Source organism: Chiloscyllium plagiosum, chromosome 7 (assembly GCF_004010195.1).
Source record: "Chiloscyllium plagiosum isolate BGI_BamShark_2017 chromosome 7, ASM401019v2, whole genome shotgun sequence".
NCBI classification, from domain to species: domain Eukaryota; kingdom Metazoa; phylum Chordata; class Chondrichthyes; order Orectolobiformes; family Hemiscylliidae; genus Chiloscyllium; species Chiloscyllium plagiosum.
The window spans coordinates 10,959,974-10,983,079 of NC_057716.1; the positions used below are offsets into that span (position 1 = coordinate 10,959,974).

Here is a 23,106-nt window from a genome sequence, read left to right on the forward strand (position 1 = left end):
CAGATAAATGCACAATCTGCAGAGATAATTAGACTTTACCAGCCCATTATTCTGTACAAATCTATTGCATCCATCAAGTTGTTCTATTTAGTCCACATCATTTCACACATTGTTGTCCAAACACTTAGAAATGTTTAGACCATAGTCATTTCAGGGAAAATCTGAGGCAGAAGGAGAGTCACAAGATAGTTTAACCTGTTTAAACTGCCTGAAATTAGTAATATTCTCTTAGGAGACATCAACTTTTCATTTACAGGACAATAATGACCCCACACACTCCATGTTGCCATGTTCCTCCGAATGTGGTGACTCTGTGACAAGTTGCTCGATTTTGTATCTGACAGGAGAGCTGTCGGGAATCAATTGCTGGGGGATAAATGACAGAACATGCAAGCCAAGACTTGATAATTTTATCAGGTTTTGCAAAGAAACACAATGCATAGCAGAAGCTCTCTTTAACCTTATTCCTATTTAAAATTGATTTTAATCAAACTGTTATGACACACTTCCAGTGCAGGTGGAACTTGAACACATACTACCTAAAGGCAAGGACACTATCACAAGACCCACTGCTCCTCGGTATAATCAATCTGTTAGACAGCTCCAGGACATATGGGATTTAAAACTGCACCTTCTAGTCCAGGTATAATGATACTGGCACTGTGCCACAAGACCCAAATAAAGTGATCAGTCTATGTGAGTGTTATGACCCCCATGGCCATCATATCCTGAAGTGGGACTGGGACCAAGCAGTTCTGGCTTGGAGGTAAGGAGACTACTGCTGCACCACAGACGAGCACAAGGCCATCTGGAATTAATACCCTTCATGTGAATGTAATTAAACATCGATTAATGTACAACTAAATGATTCCCTTTCTTCCCTTTACACAAAAGCAAATAGACACCCAGTGGGACAGGAGGACTTACCAGAGATAGAGATGGAGGTGTCTGGGTATGGTTGTGGGAATGATACTGTTAGGCTGTTGTGTAATTAGTGTTTGGATAGTTAGATAGACAGGCTTCTTTCCTTTGGAAAAGAGACAGCTGGCTGATATGAGTATTAAAGGTTATTATAGGTGTTCAGTAGTTTGTACATGGAGATGATGTTTCCACTTGTGGGCAGGACTAGAACTTGGGAGGCCACAAAAATGAGACTATCAGTCATAAATCCAATAGGGAGTCCAGGAGATGTTGCTTTTAACTAAGTCCTGACTCAATTGGTTGTATTCCTGTTTCTGAGCCACAAATTTCCATGTTTATGTCACACTCCAGGGCTGAAGCTAAAAGCAAGGCTGACATTCCTGTTGTTATGATCCCAGCGGATATCATTACCAGGCAAATCACATTCCAGACAAAAACCTTGTTTCAATATTGCGATTTGTTTAGATTTAAACATAGTGTTCTCTCCGTTAAACATAAGCTGCAGGTTTTCCTTTGTCAATAAAACAGAAGTTTGTCAACAAAAGAAGTGAAGATGAAATTGAAGAATCCAAACTTTCTACTGGGAATACAAATTCAAAATGTTTAAATACAGAATAAAAGTAGAATCCCACCAACCCCAAGCACTCCTTTGTAAATTGAAAAGAAACAGCAGCTTTTGAATGATACCAAAAGCACCACTCATACAATATTCAAATCAGTATGTCTAACACCTTGATAGATTTAAGCTACTTGTCACTTCAACTTTTACTGCAGATAGCTTCTTCCTGTTAAATGTAATGAGAGCTCTGAGCAATCTCTTCAGGGTTTTATCTCAATATTTCTGACAAACACAAATTCCTCACTCTAAGGTAACCTCGTTCAATATATATATTTTACTTCTCTGTAACACTGGTCCACAAAACCATTCTATTCCATTCTATTTCACAGAACTGCCCAACTCAAAGTCGAAAGTGAAATTAAAAGTCAAAAATGAATCTCAAAGTCTCTCTCAGCTATAGGTGCTATGGAAAATAAAGAGATAAGAGCATGAGAAGGGTTAAACATGAGGATTGGTGGAATGTTACAAGGATCTGTGGAATACTACATTAATCAGGTATAGAACAATGGTGGTATAATTATGTTCGTTAGGTAATACAATTAGGTTAAGTAGCAATGGCAGCATTAATCAGGTTAATCAAAGCACATGACATATAAGTAAATGTTAGCATGATGTAATAGGGTCAACCTAAGGCAAGACCATGTGGCAGATGTAATAGTAAATATCTAATCATAATATAACAGAGTAAGATTGAGCTTGGAGTAGGGAAACCATTGTGGCAGATGTAATAAACATAATCACTATGTTATGGATTAAGTTTGAAGTAGGAAAAACCCATAGTGGAAGAAGCAGAGAGAACATGAACTAACATCATTGGTTTGTTGCATAACTGCAGAAAGGTAGCCCTAACACAATTGAACATGCTAGTAAACTCAAAGAAAACATGATAACTAAAAAGTATTTTAAAAAATGGACCCCGAGATTCGGGGACAATTATGAATTCGCTTTCTGGTTGTCACAGCTTTTGTTTTTCAAATAAAAGATCAATTTCTTGAAGAACTCTCCACATCGCCTGGTAATTCTCCATGAAGCTTCCCTATAGCTTCAAAAAAAAAATTTCTAGAACTCATTAGTTCTAGAACTCAACAACTATCTCTGAACAACTGGACTGCTCATACCTCAGTTATTGGGACGTTTGACAGCAGATTATTTAACTTACCGGGTCGTAAACAATCTAAATCAACAAAAGTCTTTCTTGTGACGCACAAAACTTATTCACTCTAAAACCAGCACTCAAAAAACTGTTCTAAAAAGGAAATATTTGCAAATTAATTACTAACTTCAGGCATACTGAAAACCCATCAGTTATTAAATCAAAAAACCAGAAACCAAAACTTACACATATCACATGAAAAATCATTCACATACTTCCCACAGTTTACAGCACCTTTACCAAAACTTACGCAGCAACAAATATCACAAAAAAATTGTCATGGTCATTTTGTAGTCTATGGGAGCTCACTGAGTGTAAATTAGCTGTCACATTTCCTACATTACCACACCACAAAAACGTTTCAATGACTGTGAAGTACTGATGGTTGTGAAAGACACAAAGTGTGAGGAAATTTTTTAGCTAAGTCTGCAGACTCAGGGCATGGTAGATGTAAGAGTTATTTTCATGAAGTTTCTAAACTCCAAGAAGCCGAGTTATTTGTCATCTCAGAGGCCAGAAGTAGACATTTAAGATGTGAGAAAGTTAATTTCTTTTGGCTTTTCAATTAAATATAATGCTTTATTTTATGGTAGTGACACTTGTAACAAAAGACTGAACACTGTCACCAATGTTCATCTTAGTAATTAAAGTGAAGCAGATTTAGAGCATACATTGTGCACTAATTGCTGCTTTCTGTGTGAAAAGGAACTGATGCATTTGAATCATTCTATTTTTGCTGATATCCTGCTGTGCAGCTTGCTAAATTGATCTATGAAGAGCATTTTGTGTCTCACTGTTTAAAGGAGGTAATTTCTACAATGAATATCCTCAAGGACAAAATTATTTTTCTTCATTGGAAGTGAGCCTTATTGGGAAAATCAGCAAGATCAACCAAACACAATTTTATTCATCTATATATTTCTTGTGTACATTTGATGGACAGTGCAGTGTGATTGCTTACCTCATCCTGGAACTTGTAATCATACTCCAGACACAATACAGTTTTAGAGTTTACATATAAAGCAAAGGTTATAAGTCTCTGCTGCGTTCTGTTCTACAATCTGCTGTCAAACTGCCCAATAACTGAGGTATGAGCAGTTCAGTTGTTCAGAGATAGTTGTTGATACCTGTAATTAACTTGATATTTGAAATACATGGTTCTACAGAGTTATTTTCATAAGTAATTTGATCTCCTCCTGACACAACAATGGAACAAAATATAACTTCATGATAATATATATCAGTGCTATGTACATTCAAAGGAGATGTCTGTAGAGATCTTTAAGCTTTGATGTTTGGAGGAAGGGTTTGAGAAATAGGGAGGATCTCTGTCCCACTTGCTGTCACTCACCATCATCCCACCAACTGCATGGAGAGGTAGCATGTTTCACATCAGCAGATACTGGTGAAGGTTCTCTTCCTGATGGGGACAGCACCAGCACATCTAGGGTGACATTGCAAAGGGATTATAATACCTCGCTAGACATTGACTCAAAGGTTATTTAGAAGTTCTAACTAAACTGCAACTCATGCTTTGATTGGTCCAACATAAATGAAGGTTTGTCAGGAACATCCCCAGACAATATTCCTTATAACCCCTCACCTGCCATTGTACCACAAACCCCATTTACAGGACAAGGAACCTTCCCCCTCCCTTCCACCCCTGGGAATGACAATGAGATGCTACATTCTCAACATCTTAATCAATAGATGGTGACCCATACTGCTTGCTGCTGGAGCAGTTTGTGTTCACAATGCAGTTTAATGCAGGGACACACAGAGACAGAAAAGGTCTGCTGTAGTCTGAAATCTGATTATATTTCTCACTAGATCCTTGCAGTGGTAATCTATAAAGTAATTTGTGGGCGGCACAGTAGCTCAGTGGTTAACACTGCTGCCTCATAGCACCAGGGACCCGGGTTTGATTCCAGCCTCGGGCTGCTGTCTGTGTGGAGTTTGCACATTCTCTCCATGTCTGCGTGGGTTTCTTCTGAGTGCTCTGGTTTCCTCCCACAAAGATGTGCCAGTCAGATGAATTGGCCATGCTAAATTGCCCATAGTTGCATTGGTCAGGGATAAATATAAGGTAGGGGAATGCGTCTGGGTGGGTGGATCTTTGGAGGGCCAGTGTGGACTTGTTGGGCCAAAGGGCCAGTTTCCATACTGTATTTACTTAAACTAATACTGCAAAGTGACAGGAAGAAAAAGCTACATTGCAAACATCATGTATGAAGTCACCTCAAATTCAGCAGTCATTATGGGCAAGGCTGGTGCTGAGCTGCACAATAATTTGCCTGTGGAGTCTTTACTGCATCTATCGATCCATTTCTTGGTCTGCAATTTATTAATCCATTACTCCCGGGGTGGTGAAAATGTCTTTGAATGAGTTTGGTTCCTCCTCTTTGTGACATTGTGTTTAACTGTCCCCGTTGTGACCTGCCCATTTGTTCCCTCTCCTATTATATTACAAACAACATTGGCCAGTGCTTTCCAGGGCAGATTCAAACACCTCTAATGCATCACCTTGCGAATTCCACACAACCATTCATAAAATGTGTGTGCACACACATACGCAAGCGCGCGCGCACACTCACACACACCTTTCATGATTAAATATAGAAACACATAAATGAAACTGCTCAAATACATCAAAATAAAATTCACAGCCATGGGTGATTTGTTTTTATTTTAGTGTCCTCTGGCAATTGTAAATTAGAATCAGTGCTTCATTATCCTATACATAAAATATATCTATATTTGTACAATCCAATGATGGGATCATTTCAACTTGAAGCAGAATTTTATTTTTCTGAAAAGGTTCCATTAAGGTATTTCTCGTCATTTGCTGCTAATTAACTGGGATTATTATGTGGATATTAATTGTAGTAGAATTAACATTGTCCATTCAGGAGATGTGTGCTTTCCTGGCTGAGTCAGCATTTATTGCCCAACCATAGTTGCCCTTGAGAAAGTGATGGGAGCTGCCATCTTGAAGCAGCACAATCCATTTGGTACAGACAGACTCACACGCCTGGAGACGTGTGAGGCTTTGTGCTGGCTCGGACTGGAGCGCCAGGACTGTAAATTGAGTACATTTTTTATTTTTCCTTTTGATTACAATGATGCACATTTTTAAGTATTTGATGCCAATTCTTTAAGTATCTGTACCTAGGTATCATCTAACTAAGATAGCGGGGTGTTGCTCCCAGTGATGTGCTGTTGCATGTCGCAAGAAAATTCACCTAATAATATGCTGACATATCGTATGATGTGAAGAGATCAATCGACATCAATTGGAATCTTTTGGAATATGTCACCTTCCAACAGTTACATCTTATATTCTCTTATATTTGTCCTCAGAACCTTTATTGAATAGATGACCATCAATGTAGATAGAAGGCTATATTAGTGATTATAGTAGCAACTATCTTTTCAAATAACAGGTCTAGACATATAACCATTAGCAAAATGCTACTGATATAAACATTGGAAAATAGTGTACTCTGGGACCATATATCAGTTAATATAGGATATATTTATTGACATACTGTGTAATGACATCAGATTATACTCCTGAATTACTTATGTATATGTTTGACTTCAAGTACAACGAGTGCTTTTTTTTAAAGTCATACAAGCCCAAAGATGGCTGGGGGAAGCTAAATTCAGCGGCTGTGGAATATCCTGGTGTGAATTGCAGTGATTCACAAGAGGAATTATGTATTACCACACTCGATAAGTGTCAAATAAACTTCAGCCAACCACATTTCAAAGACAGTGATTTCTGAAGTGTTGTGTCCCAGATTACCAATATGATATTAGTTGGGGATATTATTGATGGAGCTGTTGAAATCGGTGTGACCAGAATTAATTGAACTTCGATATCCTGAAGCATTTTAGAGCTGGAGGTGATGTGAGAACTGTGGAGGGGCAAGGCCACAGGTGAACTTGAAAACAACAATGCTTGAATTAGAGCCAGTTGCCAGAGAAAAGTATAAATTTGGTAGCTAGGGAGTGTGTAGTGGGGCCCAAAGCCAATGGTGTCAATTTCACTGATTATTCCATAAGAAATAGGAGTGTGAGTAAGGCCATTCAGCCCATTGAGTCCACTCTACCATTCAATCATGCCTGGTGGGCATTTCAATGCCACTTACCCACTCTCTCCCTGTACCCCTTAATTCCTTGCGAGATTAAGAACTTATCAATCTCTGCCTTGAAGATATTTAACATCCCAGCCTCCACTGCGCTCCATAGCAATGAATTCCACAGGCCCACCACTCTCTGGCTGAAGAAATATCTCCTCATTTCCGTTCTAAATTGACCCCCTCTAATTCCAAGGCTGTGCCCAAAAGTCCTAGTATCCCAGCCTGACGGAAACAATTGCCCAGCATCCACCCTGTCTAAGCTATGCATCATCTTGTAAGTTTCTATTAGATCTCCCCTCAACCTTCTAAGCTCTAATGAATACAATCACAGGATCCTCAGCCTTTCATCATATGCTAGGCGTACCATTCTAGGGATCATCTGTGTGAATCTCCACTGGACACGCTCCAGTGCCATAATGTGCTACCTGAAGTGTAGGGTCAAAACTGGACACAGTATTCTAAATGGAGTCTAACCAGAGCTTTATAAAGTCTCAGTAGCACATCACTGCTTTTACATTCCAACCCTCTTGAGATAAATGACAACAATTCATTTGCTTTTTTAACCACAGACTCAACCTGCAAGTCAACCTTTAGAGAATCCTGAACGAGCACTCCCAGATCCCTTTGTATTTTGGCTTTATGAATTTTCTCACCGTTTACAAAATAGTTCATGCCTGTGTTCTTTTTTCCAAAGTGCAAGACCTCACATTTGCTCACATTAAATTTCATCAAGCATTTCTTGAACCATTCTGCTAAACTGTCTAAATTTTTCTGTACCCTCCCCACCTCCTCAGAACTACCCGCATGCCCACCTAACTTCATATCATCTGTGAACTTTGCCAGAATTCCCCCAATCCCTTCATCCAGATCATTAATAAAGTGAACAGCTGCGGCCCCAACACTGAACCCTGCAGGACCCCACTTGTCACCAGCTGCCATTCCAAAAAAGAACCTTTTATCCCAATTCACTGCCTTCTGTCAGACAGCCAATCCCCAATCCATTCATTGAAGGAAATTTCAGCTCATCTGTTCCTGGATGTCGGATTAACAATCTGAGTAATTTATAAATGATGGAGAAGTCAAGAGAAGTGGTAATGCACGGAGCTGGCTATTGTCAACATACCTGTAATGAACCAATGCTCTGCTGAGAGATGATTTCACCAAGGGACATCATGTAGATGAGAAATAGGACATGCCAAACATAGTCTGAGACAGTTAGACTATGGAGAAGGATGTTGTGCCTTGAGATATTGGGTTTAAAACTGTCTGTTAATAGTTGGACTGCATGATCAGTGATGTCAGATGACATGGGAAAGGGAGCTGCTCGATGAAGGCTCGATCATGTCTCTGGTGTTGTATGTAGTTGATAAATGTTCATCTATTTGCAATAGTTCATTGTCCAGACCTCATATCTCTAAAACCTCAGAATCAACCATTCTCAAATACACCAAATTCATAATGTTCAGTTCTGAAATATTATTAAAACTTTAATTCTATTTCTCACTCTATAGATGCTGCCAGATCTATTGAGTTTCATCATTTTCTATAATTATTCAATTTCCAGCAATTCTAATATTTTGCTTTTAATGTAATAATACTTTATTCTGATCATGACAAGATAGTCATGCATTTCCCACATGTACATCCTCAAACTGTATGAAGATAGAAGGACGTGGGCCATGTCCAAATTACAAATCACAGTAACATGAATGCACAGAACACCAATTATGATAAAGTTCAGTTTTTTTGATTTGTGTGACTTAGCCTTGCATAGCAATACAAAATAAAGACCAGGCCACATAGCTCCATATCAATTGGTCAACTTAAATAAAGGTGTCTTCTTTGGAGCGATTCCTCTTTCAGACAGGATCCTAGTCTTTGGTTTATATTTTTGCAGAAAATTAAATTGGTTCACTGACTTTCAAGTACAGAGTGATAAACTTTGAGATGGATAAATGAATGACTTTTTATTTTCATTCATATAGAACCATTCGTGTTTGTTCACTGGGAATTTAGCTAATTATTATTCATTTTTTTTTTAGCATAGTAGCATTTTGAAAATGAAGTTCTACAAATAACGTCTCATTATTCAGTGAAAACAATTTCATCAAATCTCAAAGCGCAGTAGTTAGCTATGCATCTGTGAAATACAAGATGTCCAAAAAAGCTCCCCTATGCAACACCCCAACTGAGCAGTAAGCACTGATGATTTGGTTTCAGTTGATCATCCATTAAGCAGATTCAATAACTTGCTAATCTATACCAAGCATTAGCAACAGTTGCTAAGCCAGTATGATTGCAGGGTGTTACAGGTGAACAAGCAGCTAGTGGTCATTGCTGAAGTTCCAGATTGAAATTCTATCAGGATAACTTCTGTCACAATATTCACAACTTTCAACAAATATGTAGCACTGATTTCATATTTCCAGCAACACCAGAAGAGATCATTAATTAGTGTTGTTCCTTAGATAAGCAGCTCTGAAGCTAATATATTTGGGGATATGATTAGTTAATGGATTTTGAGTTTTTGAGTTTTGAGATCAACTGAGGGCCATCACTATAAATTAAATAATTTTTCAGGAGCTAGAAAATCAGGCTGCTTAGAAAAGACATTGAACATGAAAAATTAATCAGTTCAGCAAGTATCACATCATGAGATGAACCTGCAAGGGGCACTTCTTATTAACAGTACAATATTAGGGATAGTCACTTAAAATTGTTGATTAATTGCAAATTTACTTCTGCATGATTGTACTATTGCTTTTAAACTGTTTTCTACTCTTTGATGGAATGTGAACTGTGCGGAGCCTTTTTATATAGAAGCAAAAGTTCTGTGATTTGATGATCTGGAATTTGGGTCCATTGCCTCCATAAAGTCAATTGTTAATTGCAGTACAATTGAACTAATCCCAATACTGAGTCTCATGTCCTCAACTTAACTCTAGTTAGGCCTCCTCTACAAAATAACCTTTACAAGCTGTAATTTCAAAGGGATCTTATGGTTGCCTGATCATTTCTATGTGCTGAGAATTTAAATTTAAATTGTATTTGTAGAGCTATGCAGATGAACCTCTGATGTAAGGCGTTACCTCACTGTGACTTCAGTAGTCATGCGATAGGACTGTGCTACAAGGTTGGGATTGTACAGCTCACAGAATAGAGCTCTGCAACCTTTTCGTTTGTTGTTAAATATTGTTTAGAAGCAGCTCAGAAGTCTGATCTGAGCTTGTGGAAGGTACAGAAGACATCATACTATAATAGTATCAGCAATCACAAATGTATCCTGCTCCTATATCAGGAAATACTCTTCTCTCATATTTCTAACACTCTGTAACAAGAAGCAAGAAAGGCTGTGTATGCAAATAATTGATCTTTTCCTAATCTCTAGCTTCTAAGGATTGTCTGGCTAGCATAGTATCACTTGTTTTTTGTGGATTTTCATTTTTACCATTACAACATTGACCTTTCAACCAAGGCATGTGTGAACTTTATTCTACTTTTCCTGTCAGCCACACCAGTGATGTGGAATTGGAACTTTCAACTTCTTTTAAGAGTAAACATCATAAATTAAACTGGTCTACACTATCTTTTGTAAAATTAGAGCATTTTATAGTTAGTTGGTTTGTAGATAATAATTCATTGAAGTCAATTGTAAAATAAGAGATGTCCATTAGTCTTGTAATTTAAGTGTCAAAGTCCATTCAATTGCTAATGATCAAATTGAAGCTATTTTATTTAGGTTCAGAAGTGATTTAAACAAAGAAAATAAAATATTTTAACAACAATCTAGAAATCCCTCATGCGCCTGAAAGATCCTACAGTTGAGCTGTAGCCTCCCCAGTCACTGTATCTCCTATATTCACCGGGTCTCATGAAGTACTGGCGCCCTCTGTAGTTGGGATGTTCATAGAAGGTCCAGTAACCGTCCATCACATGGCAGGAGTGGATGTCACGGTAACGGAAACGATCGTAGACAGATGGACAGTCATCCATGAATTCCATCATCTGTCCTCCAAAGTCAGGCCTCTCATAAATCCTCATTCTGTAGGAGCCTCCCTGGTACTGCAATAGACAGAGGATCAAGATGAGGTTAGATTCCCTACAGTGTGGAAACAGGCCCTTCAGCCCAACAAGTCCACATCGACCCTCCGAAGAGTAACCCACCCAGACCCATTTCCCTCTGACTAATGCACCTAACACTATGGACAATTTAGCATGGCCAATCCACCTAACCTGCACATCTTTGGACTGTGGGAGAAAACCAGAGCACCAGGAGGAAACCCACGCAGACACAAGGAGAATGTGCCAACTCCACACAACAATTGCCTGAAGCTGGAATTGAACCTGGGACCCTGGTGCTGTGAGGCAGCAGTGCTAACCACTGAGCCACCGTGCTGCCGATTACAATTTTCTTCAAATATATAGTCAGCTCCGATATTGCAAAGATAACAAGTTCTGGAAGCAAGAGATTCAGATCCAAATCCTTTCAACCAAGGAGCAGCTGAGCATGCAAATCTTTTTAATTGTTTTTTAGCTAACTTTAGAGGATCTGTATTAAGTTATTTCCTTAAGTTCTATGTGGTTAGACATATTTCTTATTGTGAAAGTGATCCTTCAGAATTCACATAAGGGGATGTAAAACATAACCACAAAGCTACGGACCACAAATATAAGATTCATTCATTGAGTTCTGCCCAAAGGCAGCTGTCAGTGATAGTTTGCCATTGCCTTCCAGTTCTTAGGAGCAGGGTGAGGAGGAGACCCAAATTTATGTCACTTGGATTAAAAACTGAACCCTGTACTAGCCATTGAGACAATTGAATTAACCAGCCACTAGCAGACTCAACAATGAATTCTGCATTATCACCTTTACCGAGAGGGTGGTTAGAATGTGGAAATCATTGCCTTAAGGAATCACTGAGGTGTATAGCATGGATGCATCGAAGAAGATGTTAGATAAATGCATGAGGGAGACTGGAACAAAAAGATATATTGATGTTGGTTGATGACGAAGTTCAGGAGTAAGGCTCCTTAGCAGCATAAACAGAACATTTGGGTTAAATGGCCAATTTCTAGCCTGTAAACAGCATTTAATATATATGAAGTTAGGAGCACTGATAACATGTGTTAACAGATTCTAATTAAGCCATCCACTTATCAGCAGATGAATGTATAAATTATAACAATGAAATCCAACAATGCAATGCAATGCAATTCAATCCTTTCTTCTGGATATTTGATCCAAATGTACGATTAAATTGTCCTATCGAATGATTGGGTTTTTTCAGGGTGTGGACTTAGATCCATAATGCCATGGGAGGTAATACTAAGGAGCCAAATGTTCTTCTGCTCATGCTGGAGACACCTTGATGTTAAGAAGGACATTCACACAGGTATCCCCTCCCTGCATGTGAAGCAGATCAATTACTATTTCCAACTGATGTGACACTCTGTTTCCACAAAACTCCATTCAACAAGTACACATACCACTTAACAAATATCACACCTCCAGCTGCTAAAGAGTCCAAACCAAAGTTACAAGAGTTAAGCCTCCAATTTACAAATAAAGCTATTTTGAAGTATTTCAACAATTGTAAATCTCTGAATACATGACGCTGAGTAAGACAAGGTCACAATAGAAACACAGGCAATTGAATTATACAGATGTTTTCACAATGTGTTAACAATCTCAGTACTGTAATAAGCATAGAAGTCAATTTGATAAGAACCGAGAGTGTGGTGCTGGAAAAGCACAGCAGGTCAGGCAGTATCTGAGGAGCAGGAGAATCGACGTTTCCGGCATAAGCTCTTCGTCAGGAATCCTGATGAAGGGCTTATGCCCAAAATGTTAATTCTCCTGCTCCTCAGATGCTTGCCTGATCTGCTGTGCCTTTCCAGCACCACACTCTCGAATCTGATTTCTAGCATCTGCAGTCCTCACTTTCTCCTTCTAGTTAAGAACACCCAATTCAACAAATGATGGGGACTGTTAAAACTGTTTGATGCTGACAAAACTGACAATAAATTTTCATCAATAAATATTAACTTACCTGTGGGTAGGAGTGACATGACCTGACACAGTCGTTGAATCCCATCCAGCGCTGGTAGTCAGGATACTCTCCCCTTGTCAGAACATACTGGTATCCCATGTAATTGGGTTTCTCATACAGCACCCACCAGTCACTGTCAACACGGATGGAGTTACAGTGGCTGAAGTAAGGGGACAGGTCGGCACAGTCACTGCTGCACTCATAGTGCCGCCCCTGGAAGTTCCTGTCCTCGTAAAAGATGATCTGTGGGAAGGTATATGCTCAATTAATAAACTGTGAAAGTAGAAAGTAGCAAACAATGGATAATAATGCAATAGTTCTTACCTTTCCCATTTTGAGCCCACAGTTAGCTGAGGAACTGACTGATTGTAGCCCAGGGGAGCCAGTTGATATTTATATGCTGCGGTACATTTGCCATTCTAATGAATCAGAACTGAAATTCAGCAAAAGTGCAACAAAACACACAGCACACACAATGTAAAGAGAACAACTTCAAAGACAAATGAGGTGCCATTGATTCTCTCTCTTTGCCGACACATAATTTCATTGTTACTTTACAAAGAAGAACAGTGAACGAGATCATTCCCTGCTTTCTGTGCCCTGGTTCTGCTGAACCTTCGGAACAGTCACAATTCTGAAACAGTTGTGCTTGCAACGTGACAGCGTCACCCCCTGCTGAACTGACTAAAATGGGGACTAAACTATCCATTAATACCTGGTTCCATGATACATGGTAGAAAATCAGTGTTATGTAGCTATATTAGAAATGTTTAATGTGTAAATTCAGAAAGTGTCAGAGTTTTATGGAGAAGTGCTCAAAGCGTTTTGCAGGATACATTGGAACAAAAAAGCAGCTCGAAGCAATATTAGGCTGTTCGGTCCATCAAGCCTGGCCCAATGTTCACTATGATCATGGCTGATCATCTATCTCAATGCCATATTTGTGATTTCTCCCTATGTCCCTTGATGCCTTTACAATCCATGTATCCAAATTAATTGTCATTTTTTTATCCCTCCCTTGTTACCAAACTGCTGTAAGTCTGAGTGCCATGCACTTTCCTAGCTCCATAGTCTGAAATTGATACCCATCTCCAATGCCCTTCTCTTCCATCCTACCAACCTTCCCATTTGACCAAACAGTCTCCGTTATTTCTACCAGTGTGATGCCACCAGCAAATACATCTTCCCTTCTTTCTGTGAGGCCAATTTCCTTCAAAGCACCCTGGCCCATTCCTCTATCAGGCCCAACATCTTGTTTCACTGCCATAACACTCTTCTGTGCAAGAACCGCAAATGTAAATCTTGTGGTATGATTTCTCCTTTCCCACCATCCCACACCCATCATGTCCCTCCAGGTAAAACTGCAATTATAGAGTCATGGAGATATACAGAATGGAAACAGACCTTTTGGTCCAACACGTCCACGCCCACAAGATATCCTAAATTAATCTAGTCCCATTTGCCAACCATTTGGCCCATATTCTTCTGAACCCTTCCTATTCATATATTCATCCAGATGCCTTTTAAATGCTATAATTTTACCAGCCTCCACCACTTCCTCTGGCAGCTCATTCCAAATACGCACCACCCTCTGTGTGAAAAGATTGTCCCATAGATCTCTTTTTAAATTTTTCCCATCTTACCTTAAACCTATGCCCTCAAGTTATGGACACCTCATCCTGCGAAACACTCCATATAGACAGTAAGATCATCAGAACTAGGAAAGGGAGTGGTCTGTTCAGTCTCTCAAGCCTGATCTACCATTCAATAAGGTTATGGTTGACCTGACATTCCTCACACCAACTTCCTTGTGTTTCCCCATAGCCTTTAATTTTCCTAATGATCACGAATCTATCTCAGTCTTAAATATACACAAGGACTCTACCCCCACAGCTTTCTGTCGCAAAGAGTTCCAAAGACACACCCTCTGAAAGAAAGAATTCTCAGTCTTACATTGACACCCCTTTATTATGAGACTTCACTCTCTGGTCCTAGATTCTCTGATGAGGGGAAACTTCCTCTCAGCATTTACTCTGTCAAGCCCCTCAAAAATCCTTTATGTATCCTTTATGCTTACAACTGCTCTGGACACTTTGGTCGGAATCAGGTGAACCAGAAGAGTCTGTCTCTTATGGAGTAAGGGTGTGGAATATAAGGAGCTGCAGTAAAGTCCTGTACCAAGGATGAGAGCAAAAGTGCAACCATTCCAGTGAAGGAACAATGGACTGGTGCGAGTAAGTTCAATAGCCGAAGTGGAACTGAACCTTCCAAACTGGAGACAACTCGAGAAATGGTCCTTAAGAACTACCTGAAACTGCCAGGCATTTCCTGTCTAACTAGATAACTAGATTGCAGTTCTAAGGTTTCATTTCTGAGTATCACTCTTAATCTAAATTTTCACTTAAGAAAACCTTAACAGAAATGTCAATGTGTATCAACTTCTCTTGCAATCAGGTATCATTTCCTCTCCATGTGTCATTTTACCCTGTGCAATGTTTAAATGTTTACTTTTATAGATCACTAATGACACACTCCCCCAAGATGCAATTCTAGTTTTGCTCCCTGCTACAAAAATTAAATCCTATTCAAAGGAACCACCTTACAACTGATTGACAGATATTTGCCACTGTCAGGTAGTTTCTGTCTAACTAGATTAGTTAACTAGCATCCCATTTGAAAGTTCAATTTCAGAGTCTGACTTTTAATCTATCTTTCAACCTGAGAAAAGCATACCAACAATTTCCACGTGAACCAAATTTTCAACATTCTAATGTATGTTTTATAAAATTGAATACATAAATATCTGGGATAAAATATTTTGGGAGGGAGAATAATAAAAAAAAATGATGGGACCATTCTTTTAAGATCATTTATTTATCACTTTCATTCAGAATCTCCATTTCTACTCCAAAGAACTTAAATTGGAACCTTCAGATTTACAAGCAAAGCTTATACCAACAAAGTCAGTTCTTTGTCACTTTATTTGTACTTCCAAACCAATAGTCAACTCTCTCTACGTTTAAGTAATGCTTCCAAAAACAGTTATTTGTTGTTCCAGGTAAATTGTATAGACACTGAAATTTGGAATCTCATTCAATATGTGGTATGTCAGTCATGGTAGTAGTTCATTATAAAGTTTAAATTAGTGATTCCAATCACTGCCAGCAAGAAAGCAATCTCACTCACTGCTGAGCTCGAAGAAAGCTACCCAACAGTCATTTTGAAGTATTCTCACAGACAGCAAATCAGAAAGTAAAAACCACAGAATATCTTCACTTTTAATTTAACTGCTCACAGACAGGAAAATGAATGATTCAGACTTATTGATGGGATTAAGGCAGAAGCTAAAATATTATAAACAATTTTAAAGAAGTATATCATTTTAAAGATATGTGAGTATTCAAATGTAATGCAGAAATTTGACAATTAATAAGTATTCATCCAGGGCCAGTGACTGTTTTAGCAGTCATTTTCAATATAGTATGACATTAAATGACCAATTACTCCTCATGACACAAAATGTAACTTATTTTTACTATTAAACAAATACTGTCAGAGTCAACGTTCTCATCAGATCAATATTCCTACTTGGCTGCATTCTTGGTGATATCACCAACACAGATGCTGAGGAGGCAGAGCATCACTTGCAGCACCTTCTGGATTTCTGCTTTTAACTGTGCAGGCCCAAGAAGTTACTCACAGTTTCACTGTCATTACTACCACAAAATAGAAGCAGTTGTCTCCTCTCAAGCTTTCAAAGGAGAACAGCAGCAGGAATGTATCAGGTCAACAAATGTTTAAAGGATGGTGCGATATTCCAGGTATTATAAATCTAAGCTCAAAGTATGGAAACAAAGAGGTAAGCCTGGAATACTCATTGTATGGATGGTTTGCAGACAGAAAGTTGTGTTCACTTTTGTCTGTCTTATTTTAAAAAATGTATCAAAACTATGGAAAATGTGAAGTTTAACATTATGGGATGCCTGTGAGGTTTTCGATATGAAGAGTGACAAAAGAACCTGGGACTATTTTGTTTGGAGCAGAGAAGATAAAAGAACATCTCTTAAAGATCTTCTAAGGTAGATAAAAGAAAACATGTCCATTATAGTGAAGTGGAGGTCTTTAAAGATCATCAGCTAAAGTACATGAAGGGAAATTAGAAGAGTACTTCCTTTTTTTTAAAGGAATGTTGAAATATGAAATTCCCATTTGCAATGTCAGTACATAGTAACAAATAATCTTCTCATACAAGATCCATATGGAGGACATAATTAAGGGTGATTTTCCTGGATTGTTCTCAGATGCATTGGATTACCAGTTAGGTGGGTAATTCCAATATAGGTGAGACCCCTAACCTGCTCATTCTCCAGGGCATTCAGACTGTCTGGGACTGCACTTAAAGAAATGTCCCGATTGCCACTGACAGATGCACTGATAATCTAGAATGGTGATCCAAACAAAAAGAATCATAAATCAAATCAATCACAGCAAATGCTTGGCTGCTTAATTATTCCATTTTGTGTAAAAGTGAGATTCTGATTCTCTAAAGTAAGTCTGTATCATTTTACTAAACTCCCTGAAAAACGGTAATTACCAAACTGTTCTGTCAGAAAAGAAATCAAACAATTGAGCTTCAATATCATGACAAATGAAATCAAAATTTATTTGTAAAATCCATACTTGATGCAGTCCAGATGTTTTGTTAAAATGTTGAAAACCAAATTTGGCTTCAAGTTTCTGGCATCAGTAATGGCATCAGATAAAAGTATGGGAATGGAAATTAAGCAATGGATTAGTTTAGTGGATGCAATAATTGGAAAAAAGTACTGAGGAGAATGATGTAGTTGGAAAGTACTGCTGAAAAGAAAGAACTAGAAAACGTGAGACCAGCATTGTTAGATAAGGCAGAAACATCAAGAAGAGAGGAACAATGATTGCACAGTAATAAGAGGTGGATACTGAGGTGGATGTGAGGGATGACAAGGACGGACAAAAGCAGGAACCAATATATTGGGGAGACAGTGAAGATTGTGACAGCATCGAAGAAAGTAGCCGAGAAGAGAATGAAATGTTGTGGTCGTCGGATTTGGAGAGAGAAGACATATGAAGATAGGACTTCAAGAAATAAGGAGAAGAGGAAGGTTAAAGCTTTGATGGAAGGTTGTGGCTTGAAAGGTGTAAATGCAGTGGGATTGAAAGAAGAATGGATCACTGACAGGGCAAGGTGGAGAAGGGTTATCAACTAATCTTCTCATGATCAAAAATAATATGGGGAAAGCTGAAAGAACAAGAGGTGAACATCAAATTTAGATACTAGTCTGACCTATAGTGATTCTGATTTTCTATTTATTTAAATCAATACAGTATGTTATGTGGAGCTTTGCACTATAACTAACTACTGAATTTTTTTTTTAAACGTGCAACGGTTGTGTTGAAAATTGCTAGGAGCTGTTTTCCATTATTTACTATGAATCAGCTCAGTTGATATTTCAAACTACCTGTCTTATGAACAGAAGTTATTTCATTGTTCACTTTAATGATATTCATTACGTCATTATCTCTGGCTAAAATATTGTTCATGAGACATACTCTGTACCCCAACTATTGTTTCCAAGAGATTTGAAAATGAACAAAGATATCAAAATGCATCAACAAAAATGCAATTTATTATATTTCAGAATTTTACAGCAAAAGAATTTTATTATTATCTTCAACCACCTAGAAATCCCTCATGCGCCTGAAAGATCCGATAGTTGAGCTGTAGCCTCCCAAGTCACTGTATCTCCTGTATTCACCAGGTCTCATGAAGTACTGTCGCCCTCTGTAGTTGGGATGTTCATAGAAGATCCAGTAACCATCCATCACATGGCAGGAGTGGATGTCACGGTAACGGAAACGATCATAGACAGATGGACAGTCATCCATGAATTCCATCATCTGTCCTCCAAAGTCAGGCCTCTCGTAAATCCTCATTCTGTAGGAGCCTCCTCGGTACTGGAATAGAAATAAGATCATGTTTGTGATGAAGTTGTTAATATATATTTAGTGTCCATATATTTATTTACAGAAAAGGGTGGAATTTGATATTAAATAATTAATCAGATTTGTATAGATAAATAAAGCTAAAGCAGAAAAATAAATAGCAGTGCCCAATTCAACTGTTCCAATTTAATTTATGTACCATGCAGTGTACTACTATTATATTGTAAATGGTAAAGTATTTGCACAAACTTAAATAAAATTAATCAATTTTAGTTGCTGAACAGAATTAAATTGTATTTATTTTTATTCCTGCGATTGATGGATCGGTGTATACACCTCCAATGAGAGTCAAGTTCAAAAGAACCATCCTTGCAGTGTTCCGCAAGGATCTGTTTTGGGACCATTGCTGTTACTACTATTATATTGTAAATGGTAAAGTATTTGCACAAACTTAAATAAAATTAATCAATTTTAGTTGCTGAACAGAATTAAATTGTAGTTATTTTTATTCCTGCGATTGATGGATCGGTGTATACACCCCCAATGAGAGTCAAGTTCAAAAGAACCATCCTCCCCCCGCAAAAGGGATTCTCTTAAAGATTCCTCTCATCCATCACCATAAGAAGCTAGATATTAAAACAGACTCAGTGGATAACCTTTGAGTTTCTGTACCCTCATTACAATATTGAATCTGGTTGAGTACCTCACTGGGAAACTTTAACATTTTTTGTAGATCTAGACAGGCAAAAACTGAAGCTATGGTTGTCTGAGTAGACATCCTGAATTGCTTCCATTAAACAAAACTCATGTGACCGTGCAAGAATTTCACAATTTTCATATTTCATTGGTAGCCTCAATGGCATCTTCCCTTTGCTAAAGGCTATTGGTTGCTGTCACATCTCGAAGCTTAAAAATGTTTGCTTGCTAACCATCCTTCAGTTCTCAAGTGGAGGTCAAGGCTCAGTTCCTAGTGTTCACCTCTTTCCCGATTATGTCAATGATTCCATTAAAGGTATGGGATGTGAACTTGTTGGCAAGGCTGGCAGTTATTGCCAAACCCAAATCGTCATTGAAAAGATGGTGGAGAGCTACCTACCTTTCGTCTTGGTGGTATTACAGAAAACCTACCTGTATATCTTCACTATTTATAACACTAAGGACAAATAATCAGAGAAAATATGCTGGTACTAATGACAGGAAGCTACCACAGTCCCAAAAGCTGACGATAATGCTTAATTCTTTGTGCATTATTAGTGCTGAACATATAAACCACCCAATTATTAATTATATATAGGTGTAGTAATATGGCCTAATGAAGAAAACACATCCCTGCTTTTTCTTGATGTTATTGACTATTTTTCATGTATATTATTGTCACAAGATTCAACAATTGCAGAATTATAACTTACCTGTGGGTAGGAGCGACATGACCTGACACAGTCATTGAATCCCATCCAGCGCTGGTAGTCAGGATACTCTCCCCTGGTCAGAACATACTGGTATCCCATGTAATTGGGTCTCTCATACAGCACCCACCAGTCACTCTCAACACGGATGGAGTTACAGTGGCTGAAGTAAGGGGACAGGTCGGCACAGTCACTGTGCACTCATAGTGCCGCCCCTGGAAGTTCCTGTCCTCGTAAAAGATGATCTGTGGGAAAGAAACATCAATTTTAGTCACTCATTTATGAAATGTAGATATTTAATGAATGATTTAAAATTGAAATGCTTGATTATACAACACAAAAACTGAAAAAAGTCATCTTGCCTTTCCCATTTTGAGCTCACAGTTAGCTTTGTAACTGAATCCCTCACTGTCCCACACAGCTTGGTATTTATAAGCTGAACAGAAATGCTGCAATGGACTATACTTTTGTTATTCCAATGATTGAAGAGTAAAACTCAGCAATAAAAGAAACAAAACACCTCACATGAGTTACAAATACATACCTCAAAGATAATGATGTGTCGTGGAGTTTTTTGAATTTGCTTGCTCCTCATTTCCCTTGTACTCTGGTGGAGTGGGTTTGGGCTTTCGGGAGAAACTAAGGATGAAATCCAGTGTATCTCTGGTAGTCTGGTTTGAATGCTCTTTGGACAACTGTGACTGTAAATCAGTATCTGACAATCGTTTCAGCAATTGCATTATTACAATATTAGACCTGATAGAGAACCTAAAGAATACCATTGGAATATCAGAACAGGTGTCGGCCATTCAGTCCATCAAAGCATCACCTCTCAACTGGAACCATGTCAATCAGATTCTGCCTGGCATTCAATGTCCAATGCAACTGAGCTCTATGATAGACAAGGAGAGTCTCCCAGCATAATTCCCCTGAGAGCAGATGGGGGTCTATAGAATAGACAGTGCTCCATTCCCCAGTTGGCAGTCAGACAGAACCCTTGGCCGTGAGTGCCCCAAATGAACAAATGACAACGGACACACTCCTGCTCTGTATGGGGACTGTACTGGTGATGGATGATTTGCTGTCCACTGACAGATAGTGGCTCACTCTATGATGATGCTGTAGACCAGGCTCCACCCACTTTCCAACATGGCCACTTGGTCCAATGATCGGCCCTAAGATGCTGCCTGCTCCAGTCTGGGAGCTGGGAACCTGTCCCTGCATGCAACGTTTCCATGCAGCAGCCTCTCAATGTTAATTGTCAGTGCACGCGGCAATACAGGTCTGCAATACATAAGCTGCAACTGGATTGGAGAAGTGTCGTGATGATTGTTGGAAGCTGGAATATGTCAGATGCTATTGTCTATAGAGAAGGCATGTGTGTGGTTAGGATCCTGACCTGAAATGTGTTAGGTGCTCAGCAACATGGAGGCTCATCATAACCAGCTGTGTGCCTGTTCTGACTTCCATGTCAAGAGTTCTCAATGTCTAGTTTGTTTGCTGTGTTTGTTAAGATAGGACGCTGAATGTAAATGAGTTGAGTTGCAGTGTTATTGAGGGGTGGGATTTTATAGGGGTCTGAACCAAGGGCCTACGCTGAGAGTCATTGCAGAATCAGATGAGAATTCTGACGAGCTGCACCTCAGCATTGGGAGCACCTTGCTGTATCTTTTACATTTCTGCCTGGGAATGAGGCAGGGATTTAGCTAGGCAGCAGGGAATTACTGCTTTTGGTAAATGTGTCATTAACCTTGCAACCAGCCTGCATAATATCCAATTCATATCTTACAAGATAGCCAATCAAATTAAACATTGGAAACTTTTGATTTGGAAGTCAAAAGGGGTACCGACTGTGCACTTAGATGACAGATGAACCCCTGAATGATTTCTGTGCAGCCCACTAACTGATCTATTCCTAATCCCCAGACTGGTTGAACCTGATGTGCAAGACTGAGTGAGACCCACTTCCCAGATTGTAAGGTCACAGATCCTCAGATCCCCACAGGTCACACTAAACATGTGACTGAATGTAACCAATCCCTTGGACTGAGATCAGCAAAGGCCCTTGATTGACTGTGGCTGTACCCTTAACTGACCAGAGACTCCTTGACAGGAATAAGGACTACTCCCCTGAGACTTTGAGATCGGACTGTGTTTTTTGGCACATGCTGTGGGTGTGACACTAACACAACACTGTGTTGTACAGTGATATGTCTGCCCCTTTTGATTGGTTGGAGCTGACAAATGTGACAAGTTGTTTGACTTTCTGTCTGTGCTACACAACAAAGCAAGACAGAACTACTGTGAGCTACAGGTAAGATCCGATTAAAACTGGAATGTGCCAAAAGGTAAGGCAAGACATGCCAGAGGTGCTGTGAGCATCCTAGTAATTGCAAAGTGAGTGAGTGCTAAGAAAGCAAACTAAAAGCCCTGAGATACACCTCAATGGTTGCATGTTCCTGCACACAGAGCATTGCATGGCACAGCATTGCAATGTAGCTATGAGCTACAAATTGCACAGTACGCCACCTGACCTCCATTCTCGGTGAGTGTGAAACATGTCATGATTACCTGACTCCAACCTTAGTGAATGGAGGGTGTAAATGGTCACTGCCCATGATCCGTGCCCTGAGGTGTTGGGGAAAGCTGACCAAAATAGAAACCTGAAGAAGATGCTGGTGAGCTGCAACCAACAAGTGCCTGCTCTGACTTTCATGTTGGGAACTTGCACCATCCAATTTTTCTTGATACCGGGAGAATAGCGATCCCCATTAAAATGAGGCATGATGAGGTAATAATGAGGTGGGAAAGTTAAACACCACAAAATTGT

At 39.0% G+C, this 23,106-nt stretch overlaps 1 protein-coding gene and 1 pseudogene across 1 annotated transcript; both read right to left on the minus strand.

Moving 5' to 3' along the window:
- Positions 1–10,547: 10,547 nt before the first annotated feature.
- On the minus strand, positions 10,548–13,322 carry LOC122551316 (gamma-crystallin S-1-like). Its single transcript, XM_043693023.1, has 3 exons — positions 13,213–13,322; positions 12,889–13,131; positions 10,548–10,900 (listed from the first exon to the last, which is right to left on the minus strand). The coding sequence occupies exons 1-3, from the start codon at positions 13,219–13,221 to the stop codon at positions 10,625–10,627; spliced, it is 528 nt and encodes a 175-aa protein (XP_043548958.1). The 5' UTR covers positions 13,222–13,322; the 3' UTR covers positions 10,548–10,624.
- Positions 13,323–18,532: 5,210 nt separating this feature from the next.
- Positions 18,533–20,886, minus strand: LOC122551317 (annotated as a pseudogene).
- Positions 20,887–23,106: the final 2,220 nt, after the last annotated feature.